At 42.4% G+C, this 19,811-nt stretch overlaps 1 protein-coding gene across 2 annotated transcripts in view; it reads right to left on the bottom strand.

The window, feature by feature from the left end:
- Nucleotides 1-5,753: 5,753 nt before the first annotated feature.
- rgs12b (regulator of G protein signaling 12b) overlaps nt 5,754-19,811 on the bottom strand; it is a 57,158-nt gene continuing 43,100 nt past the window's right edge. Inside the window, exons 7-19 of one of the 2 annotated variants that reach the window (XM_086034759.1) lie at nt 15,275-15,444; nt 14,285-14,377; nt 14,050-14,193; nt 12,474-12,656; nt 12,229-12,379; nt 11,806-11,891; nt 11,426-11,629; nt 11,064-11,137; nt 10,834-10,960; nt 10,651-10,747; nt 10,502-10,554; nt 8,607-8,778; nt 5,754-8,260 (exon numbers count right to left, since the gene is read on the bottom strand). In XM_086034759.1, coding sequence (XP_085890885.1) covers nt 7,677-8,260; nt 8,607-8,778; nt 10,502-10,554; nt 10,651-10,747; nt 10,834-10,960; nt 11,064-11,137; nt 11,426-11,629; nt 11,806-11,891; nt 12,229-12,379; nt 12,474-12,656; nt 14,050-14,193; nt 14,285-14,377; nt 15,275-15,444 — 2,138 coding nt within the window. In that variant the 3' untranslated portion in view covers nt 5,754-7,676. The remainder of the gene's footprint in view (nt 8,261-8,606; nt 8,779-10,501; nt 10,555-10,650; nt 10,748-10,833; nt 10,961-11,063; nt 11,138-11,425; nt 11,630-11,805; nt 11,892-12,228; nt 12,380-12,473; nt 12,657-14,049; nt 14,194-14,284; nt 14,378-15,274; nt 15,445-19,811) is intronic. The other variant, XM_086034760.1, reaches the window with a different exon arrangement.

The raw sequence follows: 19,811 nt of genomic DNA, 5'->3' as shown, positions 1-19,811 counted from the left end.
ATATTAATCAGAATGCTGTGTTTCAACTAGTGGGCCCGCATCGGACATATTGAAAAAAAAAATGTTTGGGTTGACTTCCGCTTGAAGTAAAGATAAAGATCCACACTTCAATCATTGACTAGGGGTGGCCATTTTGTCTTCTGTCGAATGAAAATGACATCACAACTGCTCATAACGACCAATCACAGCTGACCTGTTTTCTGAATCTGAACTTTGTGATGTCATTTTCAGTCGACAGAAGACAAAATGGCCGCCCCCGGAGATGGCTAAAAACAAGTGGGTTAACTCTTATTCTACAAATGTAATATTTATCAGAATGCCTTTTTTCAACTAGTGGGCTTGCATAGAACATATTCTTGAAAAAAATATGTTTGGGTTGACTTCTGCTTTAAGGCCCAAAAACAACAACCAACCGTCACCAAAACGTACATGCACATCTCCACTTATGCCAACTTCTAATATTAGAACTATCGCCCCAATATTTTGGATTTGATGGATATTACAGACTTCCACACCATTGGTGCCCAGCCGCCCACCACAGATTAATGTTGCTTAATGATAATAACACTCAATGTCTATAAAATCCTAACGAGTGAAGCAATTGTTCTTATAATTTTGGAGGTTAAAGCAGGCATTAAGAACAGATGTTCATAATAAAAATAACTTCCAAGCCACTGGATTTCCCTCATTTTTTCAACAGGTGAATCGATTCATCTAAACATTTACTTGTTAGCCCATGACATCGAGTTTCACACTATGAGTAGAGACCCTTCCTATTGAGTAGCTCACTCTTAATTATGATCCGATTGGTATTTTTTTCCTGCATGCCTGAGTATAGTTTTATTCGAGTGGACAAACATTGTGCATGACAGTGTACAGAGTGGAAGCGGGACAGAGGCTCAGAGCCTATGATTAATGTGCTCCTCAGTTGTTGACCGCAGACTCTTCACATCCACTTTGAAGATAACAAGCCGCTTCAGAGGCTAAGCTTCAGTCAGGTCAGACAGTGAAGTACGTGGGCTCCTCATACAAATGTTGCTTTCAGTTTACCTCGCTCTATTGGACCTTTGCCCTCATTCTGTGCCAAGTGTTTCTTGGCTTTGACCATGGAGGGCAGGTCTGAGGTCTGATACACGGCTGACCTCATTCTGCTACCACGGCAACGCAGCTCCGAAGCCACATCCTCCCACTTCATGTCCAGTTCACATCCTCGAGGGCCCCGTCGGTCTTGCGAGCCTGCGCAGGCTTGCCCGGTGTTGTCAGAGTTATGACTCACGCCAACTTTGTCCACATCCAAGGCTTGTTTGGTAACTTTGCGGTTGGAGCGGGACGAAGGTGACTTGGATTTGCGCCGTGAGCGGAGAGGGGGCCGGTGGGGGGCAGGAGGAGGAGATGGAGAGGGAGGTGCACGGTTGGATGCTATTCTGCTCACAACTTTGATACTCTCTCTTCTTTCCCTCCCTCTCCATCTGTCTCTGTCCTTACCTGAGGACAAAGAGGCTGCTGTAAAAACGCTAACATCAAAAAGCAACTGTTGGAGGAGGAAAAACACGCAAAAACACAGCAAACATGCTTGGAAAACGTATACGGCGACTATGAACATTTTAAGTACACTCACCTGTCACAACTCTATAATTACACCTGTATATTATCCAAAACAAGAGCTGTATCCAGATTACTTTACGAAGGTGATAATGCTCAGTTTGGATTGATGCTGTGTGAGACACAATATTTGTTGCCTCCACCAAAGAGATAATGTTTATGTGTATGTTAGCAGGATATTACAAAAACAAGAAACTAAAATGGAGCTGCACATTTATCACTTAAAGGAAAGTCAACGCAAACATGTTTTGTTCAAGAATATGTTCTATGCAAGCCCACTAGTTGAAACAGGGCATTCTGATAAAAATTGCGTTTGTGGAATAAGTGTTAATCCACTCCTTTTTAGCCATGTCCGGGGGCGGCCATTTTGTCTTCTGTCGACTGAAAATGACATCACAAAGTTCAGATTCAGAAAACAGGTCAGCTGTGATTGGTCGTTATGAGCAGTTGTGATGTCATTTTCATTCGACAGAAGACAAAATGGCCGCCCCTAGAGATGGCTAAAAACGAGTGCATTTTGCTGCTTAACTTAGATTCCACAAACGCAAAATTAATCAGAACGCCGTGTTTCAACTTGTGGGCCTGCTGGGAACATATTCTTGAAAAAAAAAATGTTTGGGTTGACTTCTGCTTTAATGTCTACCTCTTCACAAAATGAAATACTGTAGTATTTATATACAGTATATAAAATCCTAACCCTTGTTATTGTGCTAAGCAGTGGTGTACAACTGCACAACATAAACAGTGCTGTTTGTAACATCACCTTCTAAACGAGAGGGGCAGAACCTCTCAATATGATGTAGTACATTGGTACAGCTTTTATTGGAAGTCATTAGCTTGTGTAGAGGTACCCACAAGGAGAGTAGCGAGTGTATAACAGTACTGTACTTATCCTATCCTAGTTTGAGTGGCCGTAAAACAACATGGAGTGTGTATATGAAGTGTGCCTGATGAGTTAATGTAAGTCAATTAAATGAAGGATTTAAGATGGGCAGCCTATTCCACTGGCTTGGGTGACGGTCCATGAATCCGCAGCTGCCTGAAACTTAAAGTACCTCCACTTGCCCCAGGCCCTGGTAACTGGGGAACTTTTTAGACAAATCAGGCACAGAGCTTGATTTTTTGAGAGAGAGAGAGAGAGAGAGAGAGAGAGAGAGAGAGAGAGAGAGAGAGAGAGAGAGAGAGAGAGAGAGAGAGAGAGAGAGACAGAGAGAGAGAGAGAGAGAGAGAGAGAGAGAGAGAGAGAGAGAGAGAGAGAGAGAGAGAGAGAGAGAGAGAGAGACAGAGGGACAGAGAGACAGAGGGAGAGAGGGAGAGAGAGAGAGAATGTAGTGGATATAACTAGTATTCCAAAACTGTCCATGACATCATGGGAAAGCGCGACAAGCTGCTCAACTCCTGTAGTGTCTGCTCATTCATGCGCACTGATGCCACCAAGTGGCTGACGAAAAGAATGGCTGCCCCTGTTTCTTTATATGGGTTTCTGTTTAAAAACCGAATTGAGACTCACAGATTTGTTGAATTTCAAAAGACTTCCTGTTTCAAAGCATTATGTATATATTATATTTAAGAAATAGAAGACTCAAAGCCAGCAAAACAGTGTCTATCTATCTATCTATCTATCTATCTATCTATCTATCTATCTATCAGCCCGTCCATCCCTCCTCCCTCTCTCTATCCAAATTTCCATGTGTGAGTGTTTGTTATTGCCAGAAGATGGAGCCATTTGTGATGAATAGCTAAACAGTTCAAAGGTAGGAATTTCATTCTTCAAGCAATACATTGCAATACATCTCAAAGTGCCACCTTCCATGTCTAAAAAGGAGCACACGTCTCTTTGTGTCTGATTAATATGTATGTCGATATCCACGTCTTTGTATGTTTCCCCTTGAAAACCTTAACTGGTGTTTTTCTGACAGTCTGAAGTCATCAGACAAACATTTGATTGAACTTGGCACTTGAAGCCTAACATGACAAAGCTTGCCTAACAAGGCACTGAGCCGAAGGGAATCCATGCACATCTATTAGCCCAGTTGCCCCCCCCCCAAAAAAACCTTTGTATCCATGAAACAAAAGCTTTGACCCCCTCTCCCTCACTCTCTCTCACACGTAATGAGAACTAAACAGCAGAGCTGGGCATTTTACTACAAATTGAGCGTCCGTTATTCGTCATCCGTGGCTACCCATCCGTCATTTGCTTTTTTTTTACCGAGGAGGTAAAAGAATAGTACTCGTCTATAGGCCGGTCCGCCTCTATTTTTAAACAGGAGTCTGTCGGCGAGTCCTGCCCGGTCCCTCACTTAAATCTGTCCCCCAAGCAACAACAACTCACTATTTTCCTCCCCGTGCTCGCCGCGGCCACCGAAGCCTCGCCGCAAAAAATAGACTAATGACGGACTGCTGATAGACGTCGGACTAAATAAAGGGGTTTACGTCTATGCTTAATCCGTCTATTTTTAAATAATGTCGCTCGTTCGTCAACCGTCAGCGAAACGTGCGTCCGTCTGTGACGGATAACGGACCGGTGCGTCAGATAGACGGAACACCCAGCTCTGCTAAACGGAATAGGAAGTAGCAAGAGGAGAAGAATATCAAGCAAAATAGTGAGGGAAAATGTTGTAAGGATTGAGAGGTTGTGGCCAAATGGAGACAAAGTACCCGGATTACCTTAACGGGTATTGGTAACACTGAAAGTAGATTGACTATGGGTCAATTTTAGTGCAATGTACACTCACTGGACACGGGGCATTCTGTCTTTACCAAGATAAGGCTTATTTCTGATTAACACTGTCAGAGACATCATTTACCGTGATGTTGATGTAGTATTGTGTTTGTACGTAGTTGTGGGGCAGATCTGCACAGCATAATCCAGAGCTATTTAATGTCTGCTTTTAACCTTATTTTGTTATATGCCAGCTCCAAGTGAAACGCCTTTCTGTGACAATGATTAAGCTTACGGTTATCCTGATTAAAGAAGTGAATCAATTAAAAGATTGCGAGGAAACGGAAAACTTCACAACGAAAAATGCAAAGTTTTGAGAGTTAACACTTTTTTTCCCTCCATATTGCCCCGTAGGCACCTAAGTAACCTGCGAAAAATAAAACCCTAAAGCAACATCACTGGCTCGATAAATTAGAATGTCAGAGAAAAATTATCTTATTTCAGTAGTTCGATTCAAAATTCAACTGGAAATGGATTACGAATAGGATGTATCACTTGCACTAATGTCAGTACATACAATACAATACAATAAAATTTTATTTATATAGCGCATTTCACAACAGCTACAGCTGTAACAAAGCACTTTACATACAACAACAAAAATAGCCATAAAGCAACAAGTGAAATCAATAAATTAACACAAAACACTATATACAATAGACACCGGAAAACAGCCGAAAATTTGTCATTCTGAGGTCAGATCAAAAGCCCACGAATAAAAATGTGTCTTCAAACGGGTTTTAAAAATGGATAGAGAGGGGGGAAGGTGTTATGTGCCCCATTTTCCGAGCTCCAGTTAGCTCCTTAGTTCAATACAAACTATACAAACACACCAAGTTGTAATTTTTCTTGTTTTGTTTAGTGACAAAAGCACTTCAAATGCAAGGCGGATACATTTTTTTACGATACTATTTTTTTAAATCCATTTTCAGGTTGCTAATTGAATGGAAAATATGGTGCTCTGTTTGGATCATACATCTGTAAAACCTCACCGGGCGTCACAGCTTTTTCAATTTTTCTATTGAAAAAAAAGATATATAATAATTATTATAATAAAATGATCCATAATGTAATTTATTGAGACGCATCTGTATATTATGATGATGTTTATAACAGTTTATATCGACAACATCTCAATCTACTTTGCGGAGGGATGTTGAGATTGAGAGTCATTCACTGACGACCACGTTTAGACTCTAACCAGCTGTGTAAAAGTAGCCCCATTCTCAACACTGGGACAAATATTTCTACATGAATATTTCCCTGTAAATCTGTGGATTGTCGTCAGACAAAATTGGCGATGAAATGCGATGATGTAGTGCAGCATTCCCGTAGGATAGCTGCTTTGACGTGCCGTGTCACAGGACTTGAATAAGGTCAGAGGACAGAGAGAAGAAAAAGAGGCTGCTCTGGTAAGACAAAGAGAGACTTCAAGCTCTTAACATTTATTGTATCTATTTACAGACACTTTGCAAGAGAGCAGATAAAGATTGATAAAGATAAAGGTTGATGTTTTCTGCACTGCTGAAGAAACAGCAGAGCTGCAATGCAGTTGAACAACAGCAACATTTTACTAGTTTGTACAAATTAACACTTTCTGTTTTACTGACAGGGTAAAAAATATAAGGTAGCGAGATAAATTAATATTTCCTCAAAGTTACAACACATAACAGAAAAGGTGGAAAGTGAACCATTTAGCCATAATAATGTAGTGAGTCAAGTAGCATTTGCATTTTGAGTTTTTGTGACTTTTGCCTTTATTCGGGATTTTAAATGATTAAAATGATGGTGATATTTACAGTGATTCTACTTTGTCCAAATACTTTTGAGCACCTGGTTAAAATGGAGGTGTTTGGTGGTTTACTTGCCTGATGCAGGCAGCATATAGGATCTGTTGTCAGTGACGGTGTGAACCTGAGTGTGACTGTTTGCCTCGGTGAAAATGGATGGACGAATGAAAATGGAGGCACTGCACTGTAAATAAAATGTCGAAGAAAAATGTCAGTGGGAAACCTCTTGAAAGTGGAAGTCAACCCAAACATATCTTTTCAAGAATATGTTCTATATAGGCCCACTAGTTGAAATAAGGCAATATGATTAATATGAAGTATGTGTTAAGCAGCAAAATCCACCCATTTTTAGCCATCTCAGGGGGCGGCCATTTTGTCACTCCTGTCGACTGAAAATAACATCAGAGATGGCTAAAACGTGTGGATTAACTCTTATTCCACAAAAATATGAATCAGAATGCTGTTTCAACTAGTGGGCCCGCATCGGACATATTGAAAAAAAAAAATGTTTGGGTTGACTTCCGCTTGAAGTAAAGATAAAGATCCACACTTCAATCATGTTGACCGTTTTATTTTAAATCTAAAAGGCAAAAGGCCACAAATTCTGTCGTGTTCCAAAATGCAAATACTTCTGGACCTACCTGCTCAGTTATTCTATAAGAGTCGTTGCAGGAAGCTACTCTGTAACAAGACTGCTTTGTGATGTGCAAAGAAGACAAGAGACCGAAAGTCCGGTGCAAAAGTTCCTGTGTCGTTTTGGTCTGCAAGCAGTGCCAGCATGCACACAATGACTGTGGCCTGTGTTTGCATGAATAGTATTAGGAGTGTCTGAGGTGAGAGTGGTGAGAACACAGAATGTACTGTACTCAAGTTGGAACAAAGAACATCTGAGCAAAATGTGTTTGTTCATGCTACGAGAGCAGGGCATTTGCATTTGCATGGTCAGTGTGCAGTCTGCACTAAGACGTACAGAAAAGGATACACTCGCATCACCCATATATAACTTATAATTTCCTTTCATTGAGTGTGAATATACTTGTACTGTCAACATGTGTACAAACGTGTGTCGAGTCTTGTTCGTAATGGGCTAAAGTGCATCATTATGTTCTTTTGGTGAAGGGAGCTGGATGAGAGTTTGGCACCGGTCATCCTTGCGCTCCCCCTCACTATTACATCTCAGGGAAAGAAAAAGCAAAATCCACAGCAAGCTAGCTGAAAGGTTCACACAGATACACACCACGTAGGAAAATTCCAAGGACAACTTGTGACCTTTCATAATAATGCATCCATTTATCCTCGCTTCAGCTTCCTATCCTGTGTCCGGTCAACTGAGACGCAGGACACAGCGCATACATTACTGTTATAATACAACAAAGCACATTTGTAGTGTGAAACGGAATGCTTCTGTACCACAGGGAGTGTTTTTATTGCCCCGCATGTTAGGACTGAGCTGACTAAAGGAAGGGAGGAGACGTGGATGCATTCAGTCTCAGCCGAAAACGTCAAACTGACTTGAAAGAGGCCACTACCGCTCGCAGTGGGCTGAAGGGAGAGGTGAAAGGTCAAACCGGGGATGTACCTGAGCTAGGCCGAGCGTCCTGTGTTTGCTGTTGGGCTTGGGGGTGGGGTTTGGACTGCAGGCTGGAGGGGGTGACGTAGTTGAGGCTGGAACTATTGATGTCCCCCTCGCCCACGAGAGTCAGGTCCGACAAGGCGTCCTCTTCCAGCATCTGGACTGACGCCCCCCTGCCAGTGTCCTTGAGTGCACCATGCTGGGCCTCCTGGGACGGGTGGATGGGAGAGATTGTGGCGGGAAACGGCAAGGAAGCGGGTCTGGCGTTCCCCCAGCCTCCAAAGTCAGAGCCCAACGCAGAGTCCAAACTTTGAGACTGATGATGAGCGTTGAGAAAATGGCTGCCACTTGCCCTGTCGTTGTGGCTGGCCAGGCGAGCGCTGCCGTTGCCGGGGTTGCGGGAATGAGGGGTTGAGCGACTGGGCTCGGGGTCAAAGGTCATAGGCGCAGCTCGGCCGGTCGCCGACGGTGACAGGCGGAGGAAGTCTGGGAGCTGCAGGTCACTTTTGTTCAGCAGGCCTCGCTGGTCGTCAGCTCTGTTGCTCTGAGCTTTGGATATGAGGTCGAAGAACTCTGTGCGCACACACACACACACACACACGCGCGCGCACGCACGCACAGAGGCAAAAATACATGTGCAGACACAAGCACAGAAACACACATGAATAAACCCCCCAAATCGCAGGTGAAAACAGTGCTCATTGTTGGAATTCGGGCGGCATGCAAGCAGAGGGAGTCAGTTTGGCAAGTCAAAGCTACATTCAGTGTGAGCAAAGGTGACTGTGCTACATATAGCTAGCTTGTGATGCTCCTGCAGTACGGCACACATGCCAGCGAGTTAGTGTCATTGCAGCAACACAGTTTCAGGAGCAAAAGACAATCGAAGAAAGAAAGTAGAAGGAGGTCTTTGTATCTTTACCTTCGGCTTCGTCTATATTAATCTTTTTCTGCTTTCTTTTCTCCGGAGCCTTATGAAGAGAGACAGAGTGGTTGGGTAAGGCCTGGCTCCTTGTGTCAAGGCTGGGCCCGGCCTTGCCGTTTTCCCCATGGGGGTGGGTGGAAGCGGCTTTCCTTGACTGCCTGTCCTCCCCCTGGGAGCCACAAGGAGAGCGGAGCGGAGAGGTGTCAACGTACAGAAGGACGAGTGACTAGAGCTACTGATGGAGACCAGCGTGACAGCGTTTGGATGGAGCGTGGGGGCCACTTTTGTGAAGAAGGGGCTATTAAAATGCATCTTGACGGTGCGGTTGTGGGCTCGATGGGATTAACGGCCAATGGTGTTCTTGGACCCTTAAATAACCATCGAGCACTTTTTGGTAGCTTGGAACCTGCGTACAGTAGCTCATTATGAGGCAATAGAAGTGCTCGATTTTTCCCAGGTAGTCAGTGAAGAAAAAAGTTAGAAAATAAAATGGATATCATAATCATACACTATTATAACTAAATGATAGCAATGAAAATATGGAACAGCCTCAAATATAAATCATCAATGCAATGTAGGCTAGGGCTGCTCGATTATGAAAAAAAAAAAAAAAATCAATTAATCACGATTATTTTGGTAATTATTGAGATCACAAAGGGTGACAACTGCCAAATGAAGCGGCGGCCACCAACCTTTTGGTTTTTCATGGACCAAACCGGACAAAGACTGACAGATACAAGTCTCATATCGCAGAATCATTGAGAGCAAATTGTACAGAGTCCCTTAGGTGACATGGAAGGAAAAAAACAACAACTTTGCGCTCCCTCGCAAAAGCAATTTGTGTTACGTTTATATAAAAGTGACTTCATTTGAAATTTCTCATTCCTTTTCAAAATGGTAGTACATTGAACGTTCACTGAAAATGGAAGCGTTGTGCTGCTGGATGGATAGATCTGCTTGTTTGCGTATTTGGTCTAATAAATTTGTTCAACACTGTGAATTTAGCCAGATGGGGTGTAGTAATTTAAATACAGCCTTCTTTTTTTGGTAGAACTAAATTCTTCAGATTATTCAACGTTGGGCTTTTGGCAAAGAATCTCCACATTATTATTTTTTCTAATTTGGTATAACACATGTTCTTATAGCTCGTGGGTTTCATTCATCCAAAGTGTGATAAGAAGAAAGTCGCAAAGGTCGAATTAAGGTAATTAAGCCTGGTATCAAATGATCCATTGCCCGATGGTTGGGGACCGCTGCTATAAAGGATTCAATAAAGTTTTTATGGACACCACAGACTTGACACCTGTGTACAATGCACCACCAACACTGTGACACACCACAACATCGAACACCTAATGTAAAGCCACACTACAGAAGCAAATCAACCACAAATAGCCTGAAAAATAATCACTGCAGACTGTCATCAATTAGATAAGAGAATCTACAATCTCGGGCTGTAGTGCTCCCACCACCGACTAATTCTCTTCCAGAGGGACCTTGTGTAGCTTTAAAAAGCCAACAGTAGCACGACTTGGTCAGAGGCCTTATGAGGGTTAGAAATAAAGAAATAACAAAGCAGATGGAAAAGTTGCCAATGCTTTGGACAACAGACAAAAATAGAACAAGAGAGGATCTTTGAGAGTGTAACGTGGCTCGCTGCCCAACATAAAAAAACAGACACACACACACACACATACGGGGCGGATGCTGCCATAGACACGCGTCATACACCTGTGCACATTTATAATACATTGCAAACAGACATGAGTCAACTGAGGACAGCGGGGGAGACACTTAGTAGCGTGATATCATCATCAGGAAGTGGAGACATTCAGTGGGTTATGAAACATTCCAGGGATGGGAGATGATATAAAAGCTGGGAGGCATCTTACTGTTGTTGATTGGTTTCTGCTTGCGGAAGCTGCGATGTGGCTTTTGGACGGTGCTGAAGGACACAATGTGAAGGGGAGGAGCAGTGACTCCACTGAAAATGTGCTTGTTTTCTGTGAACACAAACCGAATGAGGAACTTTTTTTATTACCTTTTCCTGGCATGTGATCAGCCGAATCCAATACCACTCTCAGCCCATCCAGATTGGATATCGGAAGACCGAGATCCAAGGGCTCAGATTCACCACTCTTGAAACACACACATTCAAATAAACACAAATTGAATTCAGACAATTCAACTTTGCAGTGTTCCAGCCTTCAAGACGTAGACTCACAATACGTGCCACCAAATCCGAGAGGTGCAGACCGTATTTGGCCACCACCGGCCTGAGAACCTCCGTCACCGGCTTGGTGGGCTTTGCTTTTAGGCCCACTGAGCGGTTAATAGGGACCAAATCCAGCCTGGAACGAGAGGAAACAGAATTCGGAGCTTGAAAGACTTGCTCAAAATGTCAAAAAGGTTTCATCAAATTGGTAATAATTGAAAATACTGAAAGGTTCTGACCTAAAGAGAGTGCGCTTTTCAAGTCTCAGGTCTCGGGAACACAATGTCATACAGTCTTGATCCAAAACAAGTGGCTGACAAAAAAAAAAAAAAAAAACCCTTAAACAATGCTACGGAAGAAAAGATTTCCAATTTTTTTTTTAGTTATCATTATTACAAAAGACGGTCAAAATTAGGGGTGAGAGCAACTTCAAATGCTGCTTCAGCTGCTTTTTAAATGGTGTGCACACACGTCCTTTGAACTCATTACAGCGCTCCTTTGGGTCATCAATACATCTGGTAGAAAACCACATGCGACTTCTTGGGACAGAAACATTGTGACTTCAATACTTTTGGAAGCACCAGATCCATTAGTGTTGTACCTTCTCCCCTCCGACCAGGAAGAGGTCGATAGCTGCCAGGTTGATGCAGAGCTTCTCGCAGAGTCCCAGCAACAAATCCCTGATGGACACACCAGCCCGCAGCGGCACGGAGCAACAAGAACCATCCGGCAAATTTATGTTACACTGCCTCAGGGGGGCGCTGCCTCCTGCACGCTCTGATACCGCCACACGGGACACATCTCCCTGAAGAACACACACAGACAAGACAGTGAGAGGAGGCGTGGAACGACATGCGGAAATCAAAAGTGAAGAACAATGACGAGATCAAGTTACATGCACTCATGAAACTTCCTGTTACTGCAAAGCCTTACCTAAATATACAATGCTGATTTTTTTTTTTATAGTCTTTTCAGACTCACCTCATTCTTCCCAGAAGCAAGTTCCAGACTGGCTCCAGAGGACAGAGAACCCTGGGACTCACGCCGACCATTGCTACCAGAGAAATCTGAAAAATAATTCATTTAGTAACCTCTAAAAAGACAGGGATGGTTTGGCGATCAAACAAAAAGGATTCCATTCGTGTTTGCACAATGAAATATATTCTACTAGAACTGCCGCAAAGTTTGGAAACGTGTTGTTATTGTGGCAGAAGGAAACATGCTGCATTGCACGCGATCCCGTCAGTTATCTTGCACATCAGTAACAAAGGCAAAGCTGTCCCCTAATTACACATAAGGACATACCGTTCAGCGATCAAACTTAATTGTTGCATTTACACAATCGTTGGCTTGTCAAGACTGACGGAACTGAAAATATATGATTAAGTATGAAAATCTACTGACTGTAATTAAAGTCGGTCAGTTCTCTTTTCTTTGGGCCTTTGCCAAAGCTCCTGTTGCGGGACCAGGAGAAGAACATGCCCTTCCTCCGGTCTCCTGAATCATCCCGGCTGTCATCATTCAAAGAGCGGCCTGACTTGCTCCTTTTGTCCTCCTGTCAGAACCCAAACAGGAAGCAAGGAAATGGGCAGACGGCAGTTGTTTTGACCCACAGCAGAGTGGAGGTCGGCGCACGTGTTCTTGCTTACCTTCTTGGGCGTGGACAGGTTGGAGCGGTCCGAGCCAGTGGTGCTGTGTTTGGAGGTGGGGCTGCTGGGAATGTGGTAAGGGTCGGGCAGAGGTCGGCCCTCCACCTCTGCTAACATGCACGCTTGGTAGAGCAGAGACTTGAGGAAACGTGTGTAGCTATCAAACTTCATCAGGTTGAAAATCTAAACACGGCAGAAGAAAAGAGAAGTAATCAACACTGGGACGGAAAGCACAAATGAAGATTAAGAGAAAAGCTCAAAGGATTAGAGAGAGGAATAGACTAAAATAGAGCAACAAGGACAAATAGCACCGGAGCAACAAAAATATGAGGATGGCATTATGTATGTTGGATGATTACTTTATTACAGACCAACATTGCACAAACATGGATTTAATTTAGGCACAGTGAATGAGTGTTTAGCAAAGGTTACGGGTGTGGAGTTTGCATGCTCCGCCTTCTTGGCTTCCTCTCAAAAAAAAAAAACAAAAAAAAAAAACAGGCAGAGTAGGTTAATTGAAGATTCTAAATTGCCCGTGGGTTTGGAATGTGAGTGTGCAATTGGCTCTTGCCTAAAAGTCTTCTTGGATAGCCTTGTGGAAAATGGATGGACGTACTTTCACATGACTGTTACAGTCTGCTTGCGTGAGGGTCAAATGTGGGCAGTGACCCACAGGATCCAGGAGATGGGGCTGTGCTGAATAAAGTAGCTTATGTGGCACTTGGCACCAACTTTGTAATGTCACTCCATACCTGTCATACCTGTGCTGAATCTTAAGAAAGTTGTAATTTGCCCTACATATAATCTTAGACGTTACACATTATTTTCGAATGGCTGCTGTCACGTGATCGGAAATCAGCTTTAGCAGACGGGATCACGCGAGAATATCGCAAGAATGAGAATCTCGCGAGAGCGAGCAGGGGACAGTTTGCAAATGGCCATAGCAACGAAGTACAACTCCATTGAAAAAATATGTGGTGGCATTTAAAAAAAAGGAAAAAAAAGTAAACATGATAAATTTGACACCGGCCGTACAGATTTGCGATGTAATTGTTTTCACCTATACAAATTTATTAGTATGTCTTTACCACCATAGCGGGCCGCCCCACCCCTCAAGCAGGAACCCCAGCAGGGGCACGGGGAAAGCAGGCCTCCAGTGGAACCAGAAACCAGTGGACTGACTTGTTTATGTGGTTGTCGAAATTGCAATTACCGCATCACAAGATAACAGGCTTAGGGTGTTTTTGAAAACCACATCTGCGGTTCAGTAGCTGTAGCGTTCCCGTCAGATGAGTCAAAACATAAAGGATGGTTTTAAGGACAACCTTCTAGCCTTGTGACTCAAGACATCGTTAACATTTTCGATTAAATAATGGAGCTTTTTTGGTAACGTTTCTCTCTGCACAACATGCCTTGCTTATCTTGTGTTATATAAGCAACCATGACTCCACAACTAATACAGTATCAAGATAGTATTTTCTTTCTTTTTCTTTTATCTTGAGCGCTTGTCTTCACACTGCGTTCAGTGTTTTGTCTAAGTTGAATAAATGTGTGTTTTGGATGTCGTCCAGCCAACCTGTAACTGTTGCTCCTTGAACATGTCAGGTCGGGGGGCATTGAGGATGTCGTCAGCGAGCTGTGCTTGACTGTCTATGTTGACCGGCGTGGTGGCTTTGCTGGACAAGAAACTGTTGTAGATTTCTCTAGCTCGCTGAGACAACTAGGAGCAAGACGGGAGATCACGCTATCGCATCCAATATATTCCAACAAGAGTATAGACGAAAGAAGGAAGCGTGCAGTGTACGCTGTACCTGTTTCTTGTCATTTTCAGAGACATGGCTGAAGAACTCACATGCCTGCCAGAACAAAATATTCTCCTCACTGAACTCTTTCTTCAGGAATTCCTGCAGTAATAAAAATGTGGATTACAAAGGTCAGGATTATTTTAACAACAGGAATAGCTGTAATCTATCTGGAGTAGTTATTGTATATACAAAAGTTTTGTATATCGTCGCTGTCCTGTGAAAAACACTTATCTCCAATTTTGGAAACTTTTTTAATTTTCACAATGCGATGTTTGTAACGTGGAAACATGACTCGTGTAAAAATGAGAAAATGGAGATAAGTGTTTTTCACATGACAGCGACGATATGTATGTCAAATGACAGTGGGACTGGAGTCCATTTCTGCCACTCAGGGTACAATCAATATTATTGCATCCCTCATGATTCATGATTGAAGTCCAATAATAACTTCCAGGACAGAAAGGAAGGAAAATCATTGCGTAAACCGAGAACTTTTGATGGGACAATCCCAATGCAGCACAGCCAGTTGCCTTTAGACGACACAAGATGACTTCTTTTGTCTAAATGAAGTTCCTCAACTCACTTCAACAGTTCCTTGGCACCAAGATATGACCGTATAGCACCAAAGCAACACTGTCATTGACATTTTCTACAAACAACGAGGAAATGTTCCAAAAACATTCGGCAAATAGGCAAATTTGCGAATGCCGAACTGCGGACTGTGGGACTTGACTTGCTAGGTGTATCCCAATTATTTTATTTTTACCACTTTTCATTTTCTGAGAGTGTTGCGGGCCAAAGGTGAATTGTACTTTCTTGAACTGTCACCAGCACGATTAGAACAGTTAGTTTCTCGATAGACGCTTTCCAGGAACACTGATCTGGCAAAGTCAAGAGGCTCAAGCCATCATGTCCCTGCAAAGGGAAGCTACCAGACCATTTCATTTACAAAACGAAAAAAAAAAAAAAAAAAACTTTTACGATATGTTTGAGTACCGAGAAGTAGCGGACTCCCACGGGATCCTGCAGCAGTCTCTCAAAGCACACGGCCCAGCTGGCCACTCTTCTCTCGGTGTGGCGCCGGTGACTCTGCACACTGGGGAGACTGGCATTACTGTTCAGACTGTTGTCACTGCTGCAGCCCTGCAGCTCCACGCTGTTCAGTTCTAGACAAACACACACACACACACACACACACACACACACACAAATCAGATTCCCATGTTTGAAGATCTGGATGTTCCACTTTTGTTGTTGTTGTTGTTTACAGAGCTGGGCCTTCCGCCTATAAGTCCGTCTATCCGTCAATGGCGGACGCCCGTTTTGCTGACGGTTGACGAATGACGGGTATAATTTTAAAATAGACGAACTAAGAATAGTCGGAGGCCCCTTTATTTATAAATCATTCGTCTGTAGACAGTCATTAGTCTACTTTTCGAGGCGGGTTTTGCGCAGCGAGGACCAATAGTGACTTGTAGTTGCCTGAGGACCAAATTTGAGTGATGGACCATGGCTGTGAACAGTTTCCATGGCGCAGTGAGTCAGTCTTTCTATTCAAATAAATGTCTATAGCAGAGCTGGGCATTTTACAAAAAATTGAGCATCCGTTATTCGTCTTCCGTTTGCAGCGTGGGTACCTTTCCATTGTAGTTATTCGCCCCCCCACCAAAAAAAATAGTACCCGTCTATAGGCCGGTCCGCCTCTAATTTTAAACAGCCGTCCGCTGGCAAGTCAGACTAAACATTCACTAGGTGCAGGTGCACATGCACAATGAAAATGTTAAATATGCACCAGATTCTAGTACGCCACTGCGCATTTGATGAGCGGAACGGTGGACGCGGCAAAGTCCAAGCGAGAGAAGTGGCGTGCTTCGCTAATTCCCAGCTGCTCAGCTCCACAATAGTTTTCCCCCTACAGCCCGATTTATTTAGGGGGGCAAAAACTAGAGATATTTTGCTTTAATCCAGCACCACTGGAGGGTTTTCAAGCATGAACGACATTTTTAAGGTTATGTCACATACACCATTTCAGTCGTATTCAAGTCTGGACATTGACTAGGCCATTCCAAAACCATCATTTGTTTTATTTTTTTGTTTTTTTTCAAGCAATAATACTAATCAGAACTTGACTTGGCTTCCTCTTTAACTTTCTGTCCGTTTTATTTATTGTTTATGTTATGTTCAATTTTCTTCGGTTTCATGTTATGTTTTTATTTATCACCAGAACTTTGTTGCAGCTGCGGTGGTTTTTTGAATGGCCTATAAATATGATAGAGTTGAATAACACTATATTGTTGTTACCCTATTTAGCTCCATAAGAAGGGCAAGACATAAAATATGATGCTAAACAGAGCAGTACATTAATAGGAAACAATGGCAAACACAGGTATCTGTTAGTGTTGACTTGTCACGTCAGGCAAGAAACGTCAACATCGTCTTGTTTTTGTTTTTTTTACAATCCCTAAATAAGCACTGAAAATAATTTAAACACTACAGATATTATGTCTACACTCTGAGTAAAAATCATGCAATAGTTGAACTGCATGAGTTTTTTGGCAGTGTTATGTAATTGTCCTAAGACTATTGGTCTGTATCATCAATTTTTGAATAGACTACACAACAAGATCAGGAGACAAGAATAAAAATAAGACAAGGCTGGATAAAGTGAACATGGTATGTGCAGCAATAAAGCAGTGCTTTGGGGAATCATTAATCAGGTGGCCAAAATGATGAAAAGCTTCTGAATGAACAAGAAGATTCAAATCCGGCCCCAAGACAGAGCCCGTGTGATTCCAGCATGATTTCTGCAATTGCGTACGTTAACCTTTTTGGGTCACCGTTTCACACTTCTGTATTTACTCTGTTGTGATTCTATTTATTCATCACTGTTCAGCTCTAAAGAGTACACTGAAATAATTCCTGGTATGATGTGAATTTCGGAGTTGGGTGGGTCACTTCACAAGTAAACGTTCTCTGTTAAATCTAACAAGATTAGAGGTATGTAGTCAAACAATTGAATATGGAAGTCAGATGCATCGCATACATATCCGATTTACATTCACATAAAAAAGAGGCCCAGGTGGGATTTGAAAAAAATTCGGATATGTGTCGCATTTGGGACAGAAAAAAAAAAAATCTGAATTGAGCTGAAGTGTTAACGTAGCCTTAGAGAGATATAGCAGATAACTTAAAATACTGTACATGATACAGATGATCATAAAGCAAGAGGGAAAAATTGACTGGCAGTTTCCAAATCAAACAATTTGGATTACAGCATGATAAATGCTGCTATACTTTTAGCATTTAATAAACAAGCCAATTATGAGTGTGTGTAAAAAAAAAAGAGAGTAGAATAAGAACTATTTTATTTTAACCAACATTGTACGGTATGGTATCATAATATGTGTTAAATGTAGCCCACTTGGCTTCCATTGCAGCCTGATCATCCTGGAAGCGGGATTTCCCCCATTTGTGGTCCCTTCTCAAGGTTTCAAATTTTTTTCCCGGATGGGTGAGTTTTTCCTTGTCCTCCTGGGGGTTAAGATCAGCGGATGTTGATAATATTTTGTCAACTATGGGCATTTGAAGCCCTTTGAGACTTTTTTGTGATTAAGGGCTATATAAATAAATTTGACTTGACTTCACAATACAATTTCTTAACGTGGTTCACCAGATAGGGTTGCCAACTCCCTGAAAAATAAATAAGGGACACCTCATCTGCATAGACGGCCAACCCGACTGCCAGAGTGACCAAATGTCACGACTCACGACGCCGATTCAACATGCTGAAATACCCACCGGGCGCTTCCTGACGAGGTCCGATGTGACGACGGTGTTCGCTACATAAATCAGACGGCACAATCAGATGCCCCGACGCTTACCGACGTCCAACATCAAATTGGTGTATCTAGGCCTTATGATGGATGCCCGTTTTGTAAGGTAAGATGGTAGACGGAGGCGCTAACGGAAGCGCGTTTAAAATTATAGACAGACTGACCAAGAGGAGATTACTATTTGGTACGGATTGACAAATAGACAATTTGACCCAACTTTCTGGGTTCTTTTTGCAGAAAACAATCCAAAAAATGGTTCTGTGTAAAATAATGCAAGAAGGTGGGGTGGGTCAAATTGACCCAATTAGTGGATTGGTCAATTTTTTACCCCACATTGTGTTATTTTTAGCCCAACTTTTTATAGAGTGCAGGCTGCAGACAGATGGTGATTGATGGACCTGCAGATTTGAGTAAAATGCCCACCTCTGGTGGTTCGTACTGTACTGTCAAATGTTGAAATGATTCAACTGGAGCTTCGGAGAGGCTTTAAAATGAATGTACATGTTCTATTACTGTTGAAATGATCATACTGAACCAAGGTTATTGTAGTTAACTAAAACTAATGAAATAACTAAAACCAGAAATGTAAAAAAAAATGATTTTCGTTAACAACATAATATAAAAACCAATAGGTAACTGAAACCACATTTTACATTTACAAAATGATTGAAAACGGACTATAATTACTGTGAAAATGTCAACAAATGAATGATTCTTTCAGTACCGACTCACTCACAACTTTTTAAACTAATTTGCCACACTTTCATGTTGCACAATTAGTTAGGTGGAAAATGTTTAATCACCATACCATTGAGATTAGCAACCAACTTTAATCAGCACACCCAGACACACTTGATCCAATAAACCGGTTTCAGCTCATTTCATCCCCACTCCATTTCATAGCTATTCTGTAACAATCATCAGAACTTTTTTCCAATGTCACAAGCTTGGCATACAGAAGTGGTTTTGGCTTGCATTTAAGTAGAACACAAAAAAAAACCCACTGAACACTAAATTAAATAAATAAAAATCCCTAATCTTGATCTGATCATGAGATAATACTCCAAACACATCAAGTCACAACAGACAAGGCCAGTTCAATATGTACTCAAGTATGAGTGTGCCCAATCTCCCAGACTTATTGGTACAACCGTATGCCATACACGGTGGCATTTTCGCCATAGAAACAGAAAATAACGGGAAAACGCAGAGGCGAAATTAAAGTACTCAAATTAGGTGTGCTTAGCAGGTAGGAACATAAGATGGCCGCCAGTGGCTTCACTTCTCCTCCACTTCAATTCACTAAGCGGCATTGTTAGTCCATTCATATATACATCGGTGTTCCCTCGGGCTTTTGATGACTTGTAGGTCGGATAAAAGCGACCTGGCCCTTCAGACGGAGGTCGCATTGCAAAAAATATGATACGTATCCGATTCAGGACCACATTTGAAAGTGACCCAGATCGAATGGGAAAAAAAAATCGGAAATGAGCCTTTCAGCAGGAGCCAGCTGTCTCCTCACCTGGGTAGAGCTGGTAGGAACCAGTGTGGTGCCAGCCGTAGCGAATCCTAAGCGGTAGCCAAGCCCCTCCATCCATAGTCACACTAACAGGGCCCCTCACGGGGTAAAACAACACACACACACTGCGACATCATTACAGAGAGGACAATGTTGAAAAGAGTGGAAGGAGTAAAAGATG

Source organism: Filicampus tigris, chromosome 6 (genome assembly GCF_054856515.1).
Source record: "Filicampus tigris isolate MCC_2025a chromosome 6, RoL_Ftig_1.0, whole genome shotgun sequence".
Taxonomy (NCBI): domain Eukaryota; kingdom Metazoa; phylum Chordata; class Actinopteri; order Syngnathiformes; family Syngnathidae; genus Filicampus; species Filicampus tigris.
Note: the sequence above shows the minus strand (reverse complement) of the source record. Positions and strands in the feature narration are given on the sequence as shown.